This window comes from Oncorhynchus masou, chromosome 15 (assembly GCF_036934945.1).
Source record: "Oncorhynchus masou masou isolate Uvic2021 chromosome 15, UVic_Omas_1.1, whole genome shotgun sequence".
Lineage (NCBI taxonomy): Eukaryota > Metazoa > Chordata > Actinopteri > Salmoniformes > Salmonidae > Oncorhynchus > Oncorhynchus masou.
Genome location: NC_088226.1, coordinates 73473475 through 73488318, shown reverse-complemented (window position 1 = coordinate 73488318; position 14844 = coordinate 73473475). Strand labels below are relative to the sequence as shown.

General features: G+C 48.8%; 1 protein-coding gene across 1 annotated transcript in view; it reads right to left on the bottom strand.

Annotated features, from left to right (window-relative positions):
* megf11 (multiple EGF-like-domains 11) overlaps positions 1-14844 on the bottom strand; it is a 551700-nt gene that overhangs the window by 79893 nt on the left and 456963 nt on the right. The window contains exon 16 of the mRNA XM_064990212.1: positions 13712-13858. Coding sequence (XP_064846284.1) covers positions 13712-13858 — 147 coding nt within the window. The remainder of the gene's footprint in view (positions 1-13711; positions 13859-14844) is intronic.

The window sequence follows — 14844 nt, the reverse complement described above, 5'->3', positions numbered from 1 at the left end:
GCTGGTGTCTTTGAGTTTGTAATCCACACGCGTTGACCTCCGGTCAGCTCTGGCCTCTCCTCAACACTATTGCTGGTGTCTTTGAGTTTGTAATCCACACGCGTTGACCTCCGGTCAGCTCTGGCCTCTCCTCAACACTATTGCTGGTGTCTTTGAGTTTGTAATCCACACGCGTTGACCTCCGGTCAGCTCTGGCCTCTCCTCAACACTATTGCTGGTGTCTTTGAGTTTGTAATCCACACGCGTTGACCTCCGGTCAGCTCTGGCCTCTCCTCAACACTATTGCTGGTGTCTTTGAGTTTGTAATCCACACGCGTTGACCTCCGGTCAGCTCTGGCCTCTCCTCAACACTATTGCTGGTGTCTTTGAGTTTGTAATCCACACACGTTGACCTCCGGTCAGCTCTGGCCTCTCCTCAACACTATTGCTGGTGTCTTTGAGTTTGTAATCCACACACGTTGACCTCCGGTCAGCTCTGGCCTCTCCTCAGCACTATTGCTGGTGTCTTTGAGTTTGTAATCCACACCCGTTGACCTCCGGTCAGCTCTGGCCTCTCCTCAACACTATTGCTGGTGTCTTTGAGTTTGTAATCCACACGCGTTGACCTCCGGTCAGCTCTGGCCTCTCCTCAACACTATTGCTGGTGTCTTTGAGTTTGTAATCCACACGCGTTGACCTCCGGTCAGCTCTGGCCTCTCCTCAACACTATTGCTGGTGTCTTTGAGTTTGTAAACCACACGCGTTGACCTCCGGTCAGCTCTGGCCTCTCCTCAACACTATTGCTGGTGTCTTTGAGTTTGTAATCCACACGCGTTGACCTCCGGTCAGCTCTGGCCTCTCCTCAACACTATTGCTGGTGTCTTTGAGTTTGTAATCCACACGCGTTGACCTCCGGTCAGCTCTGGCCTCTCCTCAACACTATTGCTGGTGTCTCTGATTGAAGTCTCCAGTTTGCGTTTGTTTCAGACGTTTTGTCCCTCTCAGCGAAGGCCTTCCTGTTAGGCCATCGGGGTTTAAGCTGAGCCGGCAGGACAGGCAATGGGGAACGCAGCCTCCTGCCCATCAGGAGCTCGGCAGGCGACGGCCCATGATGCAGTGGTGTAACTCTGTAAGCTAACAGAGCCCTGTATGGATCCTTGTTCTATTTCAGCAGTCCCTTGACTGTTTTCACAGCTCTCTCTGCCTCACCATTACTCTGTGCATGGTAGGGGCTACTGGTCACATGTATGAAGTCATATTCTGCAGCAAAAGCAAGACAAGGAGCTGGCAGAGAACTGGGGAGCGTTATCTGTAACCAGGACCTCAGCGACCCCTTGCCTGGAAAAAATGGACTTCAATCCATTGATAACACCAGCTGATGTGGTTATGGGTGTCTTAGCTATTTCAATGAATCTTGAGTGGTAATCTACCACTAGCAGATAAGTGTCATTCTTCCAATAGAACATATCCGCCCCTACCTTTCACCATGGCCGTTTTGGCTGCTCCGTTGCCATCATTGGCTCCGGATGACAAGGTTGACCTTTTGTACAGACCTCACACTGGGCCACTAGCTTGGCAATCTGAGTACTCAGACCAAGCCACCACACTGACTGTTGAACCCTCAGTCTGCATTTGGTTATCTCCATGTGTCCATCATGCACTCTGTCTAGCATTTCTGGTTGTAGAGTCTTGAGTCCTTTCTTGAGAAGGTCTCCATTACAGTGGAAGTCACTTTGGTGAACCCAATAGGGCTTCAGCAGCTGAGGCAGTTCCTCCTGCTGAACCATCCGGACCATCTCTTTTTGCACTGCTGCACTATCAGTTGGCAGATGTGGTCTCGTTGTTGCTCCTCTGTAATCTGCTGCAGTTTGGTCTGAGATGCAGGTAGACTGTCCCTTATTGTATTAACCTCTTACACTTATGGTGGCGCTATTTCATTTTTGGAAGAAAAACGTTCCCGTTTTAAACAAGATATTTTGTCACAAAAAGATGCTCGACTATGCATATAATTGCTACTGTTCGAAAGAAAACACTCTGACGTGTCCAGAAATACAAATATCTTCTCTGTGCGTGCCCTTTAACGTGAGCTTCAGGCAAAACCAAGATGACTTGGCATCCAGGAAATGACAAGGATTTTTGAGGCTCTGTCTTTCATGATCTCCTTATATGGCTGTGAACGCAAGAGGAATGAGTCTGCCCTTTCTGTCGTTTCCCCAAGGTGTCTGCAGCATTGTGACGTATTTGTAGGCAGATCGTTGGAAGATTGACCATAAGAGACCACATTTACCACGTGTCCGCCCGGTGTCCTGCGCCGAAATTGGTGCGCAAAAGTCACCTGCCAGTATTTTTCCATGGGGCACAGAGAGAGAAGCAAGCTTCCAAGAACTGCATGTCAATGAAGAGATATGTGAAAAAACACCTTGAGGATTGATTCCAAACAACGTTTGCCATGTTTCGGTCGATATTATGTAGTTAATCCGGAAAAAGTTTCACGTTGTAGGTGACTGCATTTTCGGTTCGTTTCGGTAGCCAGGCGCAATGTAGAAAACGGAACGATTTCTCCTACACACAGACGCTTTCAGGAAACACTGCGCATTTGGTATGTGGCTGGGAGTCTCCTCATTGAAAACATCAGAAGCTCTTCAAAGGTAAATGATTTTATTTATTTGGTTATCTGGCTTTTGTGAAAATGTTGCGTGCTACATGCTACACAAAATGCTATGCTAGCTTTGCATACTCTTACATAAATTAGTCAATTTCTATGGTTCAAAAGCATATTTTGAAAATCTGAGATGACAGTGTTGTTAAGAAAAGGCTAAGCTTGAGAGCAAACGCATTATTTTAATTTTATTTGCGATTTTCAGAAATCGTTAACGTTGCGTTATGCTAATGAGCCTGAGGCTTAGTCACAATCCCGGATCCGGGATGGGGAGTTTCAAGAGGTTAATGGACACCTGTACCTCACCCTCTAGACATTGCTCCTCCTCTGATAATGGACGTTTAATTGGGGCCCTGGAGAGTGCATCTGCTGTGATCAGTGCCTTCCCTGGCACATACACCATCTTGTAGGTGAACCTCAGTAATCTGAGGCGGAAGCGCAGAACTCTGGGAGGCAAGTCATCCAGTGCTTTAGTCCCTAACAGAGCCAACAGTGGTTTGTGGTCAGTCTCTGCTGTAAACTGCAGGCCAATAAGGTATTGGCTGAGCATTTCACATGCCCATGTGATAGCCAACGCCGCCTCCTCCACTTGAGCATATCTTTGCTCTGTGTCAGATAAGCTTTGGGAGATATATGCTATTGGACGCCACTCCATGTTGTCCTGCATCTGTGTGAGGACCGCCTCTAGCCCAAAGGATGATGCATCTGTGTGAGGACCGCCCCTAGCCTAAAGGATGATGCATCTGTGTGAGGACCGCCCCTAGCCCAAAGGATGATGCATCTGTGTGAGGACCGCCCCTAGCCCAAAGGATGATGCATCTGTGTGAGGACCGCCTCTAGCCCAAAGGATGATGCATCTGTGTGAGGACCGCCCCTAGCCCAAAGGATGATGCATCTGTGTGAGGACCGCCCCTAGCCCAAAGGATGATGCATCTGTGTGAGGACCGCCCCTAGCCCAAAGGATGATGCATCTGTGTGAGGACCGCCCCTAACCCAAAGGATGATGCATCTGCTGATACTTTTGTCTTAGCGTGGGGACGGTACTGGGCCAGCACTCTCTGTGAGGCAAGATCTCCTTTGATTTTGTCAAACGCTACCTGTTGCATGTGACCCCATAACCAGTCATTCTCTTTGGCTAGTATGTCTCTCAGAGGTTTGGTTGTATCTGAGAACTGTGGGAGGAACTTACCCACATATGTGGCCATGCCTAAGAAGGTCCTGACTTCAGCAACATTCTGGGGTCTGGGCATATCTGTGATGGCGCTGATCTTCTCTGGGTCCGGCTCTATTCCAGCTGCACTGATTTTGTGTCCCAAGAACAAGACCTCTGATTGTGCAAAAGTGCATTTTTCATTGAGTGTCAGGCCAGTCTCCTGGAGTCGGGTCAGAACTGCTGTAAGCCTTACATCATGTTCTGCTCTGTCCCTCCCGCACACGAGCACATCGTCCGCGTGGACTCTGACGCCACTCAGCCCATCCAACAGCTGGGACATACGTCTTTGGAAACGCTCAGGACCGGAAGCGATTCCAAATGGCAAAACATTTAAACAGTAACGGCCAAACGGTGTTATAAACATTGTGATGCCCTACTCTGTGATGACAGCGGTATCTGCCAGAAACCTGAGCGGGCATCCAGCTTTGTGAAGACTTGTGAGCCATCCAACTGAGCCAGTGACTGCTCCACTGATGGTAAGATGTGTCTCCCTCTGCAGAGTGCCTCGTTCAATTTAGTCATGTCCACACAGATCCTTATTTCCCCATTGGCTTTTGGGACCACCACCATCCCTGCACACCAGTCTGTGGGACTCTCTATTTTAGACACTGCCCCAATTTCTTCCATCCTCCCCAACTCTTCCTTTACCCTGGCCAGTAAAGGGATAGGCACCCGGCGGGGGGAGGTAAGGGCATAGGGGATTTTGTAGTCACCTTCTATCCTTCCTAGACCAGAAAACACTTTGGGGAATTTATTTTTGAAAACCTCACCTGGGTCCTCCAGTTCGCTCACTCTCTCAATGAGTTGCAATGCTTCAATTGCTGGCAGTCCCAGCAACGGTCAATGATGAAGACAGGCTGGATGACACTGTCCTCTTCATCTCAGTCGACCAGTACTCTCCAGTTTAATCACCAAGTGCCCTGCCACTGGTAACATGTTATTACTGGGCCCGTACAGTTGTTTGTTTGTAGAGAACAAAGGGCCATCTCTGCTATAGCTATACAGCCTAGTTGGGATAGCAGTCACTGCTGCCCCAGTGTCTAGTTTAAATGACACAACCTCCCCATTGAGTTTAATGTCTGAATGCCAGCCAGTATTGTTTCCCTTTACTTCTCCCAGAAGGATGCTGTCCTGCTGTACCTCCTCTGAAACCTCATGCATTTGCTTTAAAATCGACAGACAGCTGAAAAGTGTCCTCTCCTGTGACATTTCCTGCATCCTTTGCTGGGCAATCTTTCCATCTGTGGAAAGGGGATTTCCCACATTTGCGACAAACATTTGAACTAGCTGCTGGTGCTGTCTGTGATTGTTTTCTCGACGTCTGAATTCTCGACGTCTGAATTCTCCACGTCTGAATTCTCCACGTCTGAATTCTCCACGTCTGAATTCTCCACGTCTGAATTCTTCACGTCTGAATTCTCCACGTCTGTTTTCTCCACGTCTGTTTTCTCCACGTCTGTTTTCTCCACGTCTGTTTTCTCCACGTCTGTTTTCTCCACGTCTGTTTTCTCCACGTCTGTTTTCTCCACGTCTGTTTTCTCCACGTCTGTCTCTGTTCTGTGTTCCCCTCCATTTTTTATAGCTCTGTATGAAAATGCATGTATTTCCTCACTCTCTTCGTTCTGCAAGGAGCTGCTGTCGCGCAGTATCGTCTGCTGTCTTTTTACTGTCTCACTCTGCCTAACCTGGTCTACAGCTTTGGACAAGGTAAGCTGGGAATCCAACTGTAACTTTTCAGAAAGTGATATATTCCTTATTCCGACTACAATCCGATCTCGGATCAGCTGTTCCCTGAGCCGCCAAACTGACAATGTTCTGCTAGTGTGTGAACAGCTGTGATAAAACTCTCAGTGGTTTCACCCTTCCCCTGTTTGCGCATATTAAACCTCTCAAAAACAATGTTGTGTCTCCCTACAAAATGCGTTTCAAAACAGTCTATAACGGTAGTTTCTCTTCCTGGCCGTCCCTGTAAACTTTCAGCTCATACAAGGAGAAGACTGATCAGAGATGCAGCCAAGAGGCCCATGATCACTCTGGATGAACTGCAGAGATCTACAGCTGAGGTGGAAGACTCTGTCCATAGGACAACAATCAGTCGTATATTGCACAAATCTGGCCTTTATGGAAGAGTGGCAAGAAAAAGCCATTTCTTAAAGATATCCATAAAAAGTGTTGTTTAAAGTTTGCCACAAGCCACCTGGGAGACATACCAAACATGTGGAAGAAGGTGCTCTGGTCAGATGAAACCAAAATTGACCTTTTTGGAAACAATGCAAAACGTTATGTTTGGCGTAAAAGCAACACAGCTCATCACCCTGAACACACCATACCCACTGTCAAACATGGTGGTGGCAGCATCATGGTTTGGACCTGCTTTTCTTCAGCAGGGACAGGGAAGATGGTTAAAATTGATGGGAAGATGGATGGAGCCAAATACAGGACCATTCTGGAAGAAAACCTGATGGAGTCTGCAAAAGACCTGAGACTGGGACGGAGATTTGTCTTCCAACAAGACAATGATCCAAAACATAAAGCAACATCTACAATGGAATGGTTCAAAAATAAACATATCCAGGTGTTAGAATGGCCAAGTCAAAGTCCAGACCTAAATCCAATCGAGAATCTGTGGAAAGAACTGAAAACTGCTGTTCACAAATGCTCTCCATCCAACCTCACTGAGCTCGAGCTGTTTTGCAAGAAGGAATGGGAAAAAATTTCAGTCTCTCGATGTGCAAAACTGATAGAGACATACCCCAAGCGACTTACAGCTGTAATCGCAGCAAAAGGTGGCGCTACAAAGTATTAACTTATGGGGGCTGAATAATTTTGCACGCCCAATTTTTCAGTTTTTGATTTGTTAAAAAAGTTTGAAATATCCAATAAATGTCGTTCCACTTCATGATTGTGTCCCACTTGTTGTTGATTCTTCACAAAAAATACAGTTTTATATCTTTATGTTTCAAGCCTGAAATGTGGCAAAAGGTCGCAAAGTTCAAGGGGGCCGAATACTTTCGCAAGGCACTGTATATTGTATTAATGTGTTTGCAGCTTGTGTGCAGCTTAACAAATAGGAAGTAGAGATATTTTCCTTTTTTAAACATGACTGTCAAAAGTACAAGATAAATTAAAATGTTGTTTCACAGTTTACCTTTCTGGCGTGGTAAAGGCAAGACTAGCACATCTGATATATCGAACAAGATACCGCAGAATCATTGAACTGGCCCCGCCATCCATTCTAATGTTCTAAACACAGTACATTTAACTAAATAATATCCACTATATGCAATAACACTGCAATCCACTGCAAAGACATCGGAGAACAAAATAACTGGCTTGCTACTCAGTCTGTAGTCTGCTTGTCCATCCTGTCTCCACCTCTCACGCTATCAGCATTGTTCTTCATTTAAAACCTCTTTTAGTTAAATAGCCTTAGAGGTTGTGTCTGTCCACCTTGTCTCTTAGTAATGAAGACAACAGGTCTGAGTGGTTGTCTGTCCACCTTGTCTCTTAGTAATGAAGACAACAGGTCTGAGTGGTTGTGTCTGTCCACCTTGTCTCTTAGTAATGAAGACAACAGGTCTGAGTGGTTGTGTCTGTCCACGTTGTCTCTTAGTAATGAAGACAACAGGTCTGAGTGGTTGTGTCTGTCCACCTTGTCTCTTAGTAATGAAGACAACAGGTCTGAGTGGTTGTCTGTCCACCTTGTCTCTTAGTAATGAAGACAACAGGTCTGAGTGGTTGTGTCTGTCCACGTTGTCTCCTAGTAATGAAGACAACAGGTCTGAGTGGTTGTGTCTGTCCACGTTGTCTCTTAGTAATGAAGACAACAGGTCTGAGTGGTTGTGTCTGTCCACGTTGTCTCTTAGTAATGAAGACAACAGGTCTGAGTGGTTGTCTGTCCACCTTGTCTCCTAGTAATGAAGACAACAGGTCTGAGTGGTTGTGTCTGTCCACCTTGTCTCCTAGTAATGAAGACAACAGGTCTGAGTGGTTGTGTCTGTCCACGTTGTCTCCTAGTAATGAAGACAACAGGTCTGAGTGGTTGTGTCTGTCCACCTTGTCTCCTAGTAATGAAGACAACAGGTCTGAGTGGTTGTCTGTCCACGTTGTCTCTTAGTAATGAAGACAACAGGTCTGAGTGGTTGTGTCTGTCCACCTTGTCTCTTAGTAATGAAGACAACAGGTCTGAGTGGTTGTCTGTCCACCTTGTCTCCTAGTAATGAAGACAACAGGTCTGAGTGGTTGTCTGTCCACCTTGTCTCTCAGTAATGAAGACAACAGGTCTGAGTGGTTGTGTCTGTCCACCTTGTCTCTCAGTAATGAAGACAACAGGTCTGAGTGGTTGTGTCTGTCCACCTTGTCTCTTAGTAATGAAGACAACAGGTCTGAGTGGTTGTGTCTGTCCACCTTGTCTCCTAGTAATGAAGACAACAGGTCTGACAGAGGGAGATTAATCATCTCTAAACACACACATGGCATGTGGACACACACTCCTTTACATTGTGTGTGGTTGTGTCTCTCCCTCTCTGTTAAATTCCACTTTAATCACGGCCCAGACAGACACATGGCATGAGGACACACTTCACTCCAACTCTCCCCTTCTCTCTCTCTGTTAAATTCCACTTTGTCTGATGTTTACAGGTTTGCCCCTGTGAAGATCACCTCTAATCAGTGAACTCATCACTTGAGTCAGACCTCCACTCAGGGCCGAGCCAGAGAAGCCCAGCAGAGACCAGAGATACAAGAGAAATGTCAGGCGACCAGCTCCCTCAGACCCCAGACCCCAGCCAATCAGAGGGAGAGCCAGGGCATTAAAGCCCAGTCTTCCAGCCAGTCAGAGGGAGAGCCAGGGCATTAAAGCCCAGTCTTCCATTCACTCAGAGGGAGAGCCAGGGCATTAAAGCCCAGTCTTCCATTCACTCAGAGGGAGAGCCAGGGCATTAAAGCCCAGTCTTCCATTCACTCAGAGGGAGAGCCAGGGCATTAAAGCCCAGTCTTCCATTCACTCAGAGGGAGAGCCAGGGCATTATAGCCCAGTCTTCCAGCCACTCAGAGGGAGAGCCAGGGCATTAAAGCCCAGTCTTCCATTCACTCAGAGGGAGAGCCAGGGCATTAAAGCCCAGTCTTCCATTCACTCAGAGGGAGAGCCAGGGCATTAAAGCCCAGTCTTCCAGCCACTCAGAGGGAGAGCCAGGGCATTAAAGCCCAGTCTTCCATTCACTCAGAGGGAGAGCCAGGGCATTAAAGCCCAGTCTTCCAGCCACTCAGAGGGAGAGCCAGGGCATTATAGCCCAGTCTTCCAGCCAATCAGAGGGAGAGCCAGGGCATTATAGCCCAGTCTTCCAGCCAATCAGAGGGAGAGCCAGGGCATTATAGCCCAGTCTTCCAGCCACTCAGAGGGAGAGCCAGGGCATTAAAGCCCAGTCTTCCAACCAATCAGAGGGAGAGCCAGGGCATTATAGCCCAGTCTTCCAGCCAATCAGAGGGAGAGCCAGGGCATTAAAGCCCAGTCTTCCAACCAATCAGAGGGAGAGCCAGGGCATTATAGCCCAGTCTTCCATTCACTCAGAGGGAGAGCCAGGGCATTAAAGCCCAGTTTTCCAACCAATCAGAGGGAGAGCCAGGGCATTATAGCCCAGTCTTCCATTCACTCAGAGGGAGAGCCAGGGCATTAAAGCCCAGTCGTCCAGCCACTCAGAGGGAGAGCCAGGGCATTAAAGCCCAGTCTTCCATTCACTCAGAGGGAGAGCCAGGGCATTAAAGCCCAGTCGTCCAGCCACTCAGAGGGAGAGCCAGGGCATTAAAGCCCAGTCTTCCATTCACTCAGAGGGAGAGCCAGGGCATTATAGCCCAGTCTTCCAGCCACTCAGAGGGAGAGCCAGGGCATTATAGCCCAGTCTTCCAGCCAATCAGAGGGAGAGCCAGGGCATTATAGCCCAGTCTTCCATTCACTCAGAGGGAGAGCCAGGGCATTAAAGCCCAGTCTTCCATTCACTCAGAGGGAGAGCCAGGGCATTAAAGCCCAGTCTTCCATTCACTCAGAGGGAGAGCCAGGGCATTAAAGCCCAGTCTTCCATTCACTCAGAGGGAGAGCCAGGGCATTAAAGCCCAGTCTTCCATTCACTCAGAGGGAGAGCCAGGGCATTAATGCCCAGTCTTCCATTCACTCAGAGGGAGAGCCAGGGCATTAAAGCCCAGTCTTCCATTCACTCAGAGGGAGAGCCAGGGCATTAAAGCCCAGTCGTCCAGCCACTCAGAGGGAGAGCCAGGGCATTAAAGCCCAGTCTTCCATTCACTCAGAGGGAGAGCCAGGGCATTATAGCCCAGTCTTCCAGCCACTCAGAGGGAGAGCCAGGGCATTAAAGCCCAGTCTTCCAGCCACTCAGAGGGAGAGCCAGGGCATTATAGCCCAGTCTTCCATTCACTCAGAGGGAGAGCCAGGGCATTATAGCCCAGTCTTCCAGCCACTCAGAGGGAGAGCCAGGGCATTATAGCCCAGTCTTCCATTCACTCAGAGGGAGAGCCAGGGCATTAAAGCCCAGTCTTCCAGCCAATCAGAGGGAGAGCCAGGGCATTATAGCCCAGTCTTCCAGCCACTCAGAGGGAGAGCCAGAGCATTATAGCCCAGTCTTCCAGCCAATCAGAGGGAGAGCCAGGGCATTAAAGCCCAGTCTTCCAGCCAATCAGAGGGAGAGCCAGGGCATTAAATCCCAGTCTTCCATTCACTCAGAGGGAGAGCCAGGGCATTAAAGCCCAGTCTTCCAGCCAATCAGAGGGAGAGCCAGGGCATTAAAGCCCAGTCTTCCAGCCAATCAGAGGGAGAGCCAGGGCATTATAGCCCAGTCTTCCATTCACTCAGAGGGAGAGCCAGGGCATTATAGCCCAGTCTTCCAACCAATCAGAGGGAGAGCCAGGGCATTAAAGCCCAGTCTTCCAACCAATCAGAGGGAGAGCCAGGGCATTATAGCCCAGTCTTCCATTCACTCAGAGGGAGAGCCAGGGCATTAAAGCCCAGTCGTCCAGCCACTCAGAGGGAGAGCCAGGGCATTAAAGCCCAGTCTTCCAACCAATCAGAGGGAGAGCCAGGGCATTATAGCCCAGTCTTCCATTCACTCAGAGGGAGAGCCAGGGCATTAAAGCCCAGTCGTCCAGCCACTCAGAGGGAGAGCCAGGGCATTAAAGCCCAGTCTTCCAACCAATCAGAGGGAGAGCCAGGGCATTATAGCCCAGTCTTCCATTCACTCAGAGGGAGAGCCAGGGCATTAAAGCCCAGTCGTCCAGCCACTCAGAGGGAGAGCCAGGGCATTAAAGCCCAGTCTTCCAACCAATCAGAGGGAGAGCCAGGGCATTAAAGCCCAGTCTTCCAACCACTCAGAGGGAGAGCCAGGGCATTAAAGCCCAGTCTTCCAGCCACTCAGAGGGAGAGCCAGGGCATTATAGCCCAGTCTTCCATTCACTCAGAGGGAGAGCCAGGGCATTATAGCCCAGTCTTCCAGCCACTCAGAGGGAGAGCCAGGGCATTATAGCCCAGTCTTCCATTCACTCAGAGGGAGAGCCAGGGCATTATAGCCCAGTCTTCCAACCAATCAGAGGGAGAGCCAGGGCATTATAGCCCAGTCTTCCAACCAATCAGAGGGAGAGCCAGGGCATTATAGCCCAGTCTTCCAACCAATCAGAGGGAGAGCCAGGGCATTAAAGCCCAGTCGTCCAGCCACTCAGAGGGAGAGCCAGGGCATTATAGCCCAGTCTTCCAGCCACTCAGAGGGAGAGCCAGGGCATTAAAGCCCAGTCTTCCAACCAATCAGAGGGAGAGCCAGGGCATTAAAGCCCAGTCTTCCATTCACCCAGAGGGAGAGCCAGGGCATTAAAGCCCAGTCTTCCAGCCAATCAGAGGGAGAGCCAGGGCATTATAGCCCAGTCTTCCAGCCAATCAGAGGGAGAGCCAGGGCATTATAGCCCAGTCTTCCAGCCAATCAGAGGGAGAGCCAGGGCATTATAGCCCAGTCTTCCAGCCAATCAGAGGGAGAGCCAGGGCATTATAGCCCAGTCTTCCAGCCACTCAGAGGGAGAGCCAGGGCATTAAAGCCCAGTCTTCCATTCACTCAGAGGGAGAGCCAGGGCATTAAAGCCCAGTCTTCCAGCCAATCAGAGGGAGAGCCAGGGCATTATAGCCCAGTCTTCCAGCCACTCAGAGGGAGAGCCAGGGCATTAAAGCCCAGTCTTCCATTCACTCAGAGGGAGAGCCAGGGCATTAAAGCCCAGTCTTTCATTCACTCAGAGGGAGAGCCAGGGCATTATAGCCCAGTCTTCCAGCCACTCAGAGGGAGAGCCAGGGCATTAAAGCCCAGTCTTCCATTCACTCAGAGGGAGAGCCAGGGCATTAAAGCCCAGTCTTTCATTCACTCAGAGGGAGAGCCAGGGCATTAAAGCCCAGTCTTTCATTCACTCAGAGGGAGAGCCAGGGCATTAAAGCCCAGTCTTCCATTCACTCAGAGGGAGAGCCAGGGCATTATAGCCCAGTCTTCCAGCCACTCAGAGGGAGAGCCAGGGCATTATAGCCCAGTCTTCCAACCACTCAGAGGGAGAGCCAGGGCATTATAGCCCAGTCTTCCATTCACTCAGAGGGATAGCCAGGGCATTACAGCCCAGTCTTCCAACCAGAGGGAGAGCCAGGGCATTAAAGCCCAGTCTTCCATTCACTCAGAGGGAGAGCCAGGGCATTAAAGCCCAGTCTTCCATTCACTCAGAGGGAGAGCCAGGGCATTAAAGCCCAGTCTTCCATTCACTCAGAGGGAGAGCCAGGGCATTAAAGCCCAGTCTTCCAGCCAATCAGACAAGGGTCTGTGTCCAATATGGCACCCTGTTCCCTACAGAGCCTTCAGAGAGTATTCATACCCCTGGACTTTTTACACATGTTGTTGTGTTACAGTCTGAATTTAAAATGTATTACATTGAGATGTTGTGTCACTGGTCTACACACAATACCCCATAATGACATCACAATACCCCATAATGACATCACAATACACCATAATGACATCACAATACCCCATAATGACATCACAATACCCCATAATGCCATCACAATACCCCATAATGCCAAAGTGGAATTATGTTTTTAGACATTTTCACATTCAACCCCTTTGTTATGTCAAGCCTAAATCAGTTCAGTAGTAAACATTTGCTTAACAAGTCACATTATGTACAGTGCAGTAAGTAAGTGTTGAACATGATTTTTAAATGACTATTCCATCTCTGTGTCCCACAAAATGATCTGTGAGGTCCCTCCTGTTTGCAATAAGGCACTAAATTAAAACCGTAGCAAACGTGGCAAATTAACTTTATGTCCTAAATACAAAGTGTTATATTTAGAGCAAATCCAACAACACATTACTCAGTGTCACTCTCCATATTTTTTCAAGCACGGTGGTGGCTGCATCATGTTATGGGTATGCTTGTCATCGGCAAGGACTAATGAGTTTATATTGTTATAAAAATAAATTAGACAGAACTAAGCACATGCAAAATCCTAGAGGAAAACCTAGTTCAGTCTGCTTTCCACCAGAAACTGGGAGATGAATTCATCTTTCAGCAGGACAATAACCTAAAACACAAGATGACATTGAATGTTCCTGAGTTGATTAGTTACACTTTTGACTTAAAATCACCTTGAAGACCTGAAAATGGCTGTCTGGCAATGATTAACAACCATAATGTAACGTAAAATAACAGGACAAGTAATAATACTCAATGAGAAACAACCACCATGGGTATAATGTAACGTAAAATAACAGGACAAGTAATAAATGAGAAACAACCATTAAGCCACAGGTGCTAAGGTTAGAGGTCAGGGTTCATACCTCTCTTGCAGGAGGTCCCTCTGTAACCCGGAGAACAGACACAGGTTCCGTCCTCAGGTGAGCAGGATCCTCTATTCTGACAGGAGCAGGTGACGGAGCAGTTTGGACCCCACAACCCCTGAGGACACACACTGTCACACCGGATACCTGTAGACAGACACACACACATCCACACCACACACAATCAGAACCCCTGAGGACGCACACTGTCACACCAGATACCTGTAGACAGACACACACACACACAACCACACGACACACAATCAGAACCCCTGAGGACGCACACTGTCACACCGGATACCTGTAGACAGACACGCACACACAACCACACCACACACAATCAGAACCCCTGAGGACGCACACTGACACAGTGGATACCTGTAGACAGACACGCACACACAACCACAACACACACAATCAGAACCCCTGAGGACGCACACTGTCACACCGGATACCTGTAGACAGACACGCACACACAACCACACCACACACAATCAGAACCCCTGAGGACACACACTGACACAGTGGATACCTGTAGACACACACACAACCACACCACACACAATCAGAACCCCTGAGGACGCACACTGACACAGTGGATACCTGTAGACAGACACACACACACACACACACAACCACACACAATCAGAACCCCTGAGGACACACACTGTCACACCAGATACCTGTAGACAGACACACACACAACCACACACAATCAGAACCCCTGAGGACAAACACTGTCACACCGGATACCTGTAGACAGACACACACACACAACCACACCACACACAATCAGAACCCCTGAGGACGCACACTGACACAGTGGATACCTGTAGACAGACACACACACACACACACACCACACACAATCAGAACCCCTGAGGACGCACACTGTCACACCGGATACCTGTAGACAGACACACACACACAACCACACACACACCACACACAATCAGAACCCCTGAGGACACACACTGTCACACCGGATACCTGTAGACAGACACACACACACAACCACACCACACACAATCAGAACCCCTGAGGACGCACACTGACACAGTGGATACCTGTAGACAGACACACACACACACACACACCACACACAATCAGAACCCCTGAGGACGCACACTGTC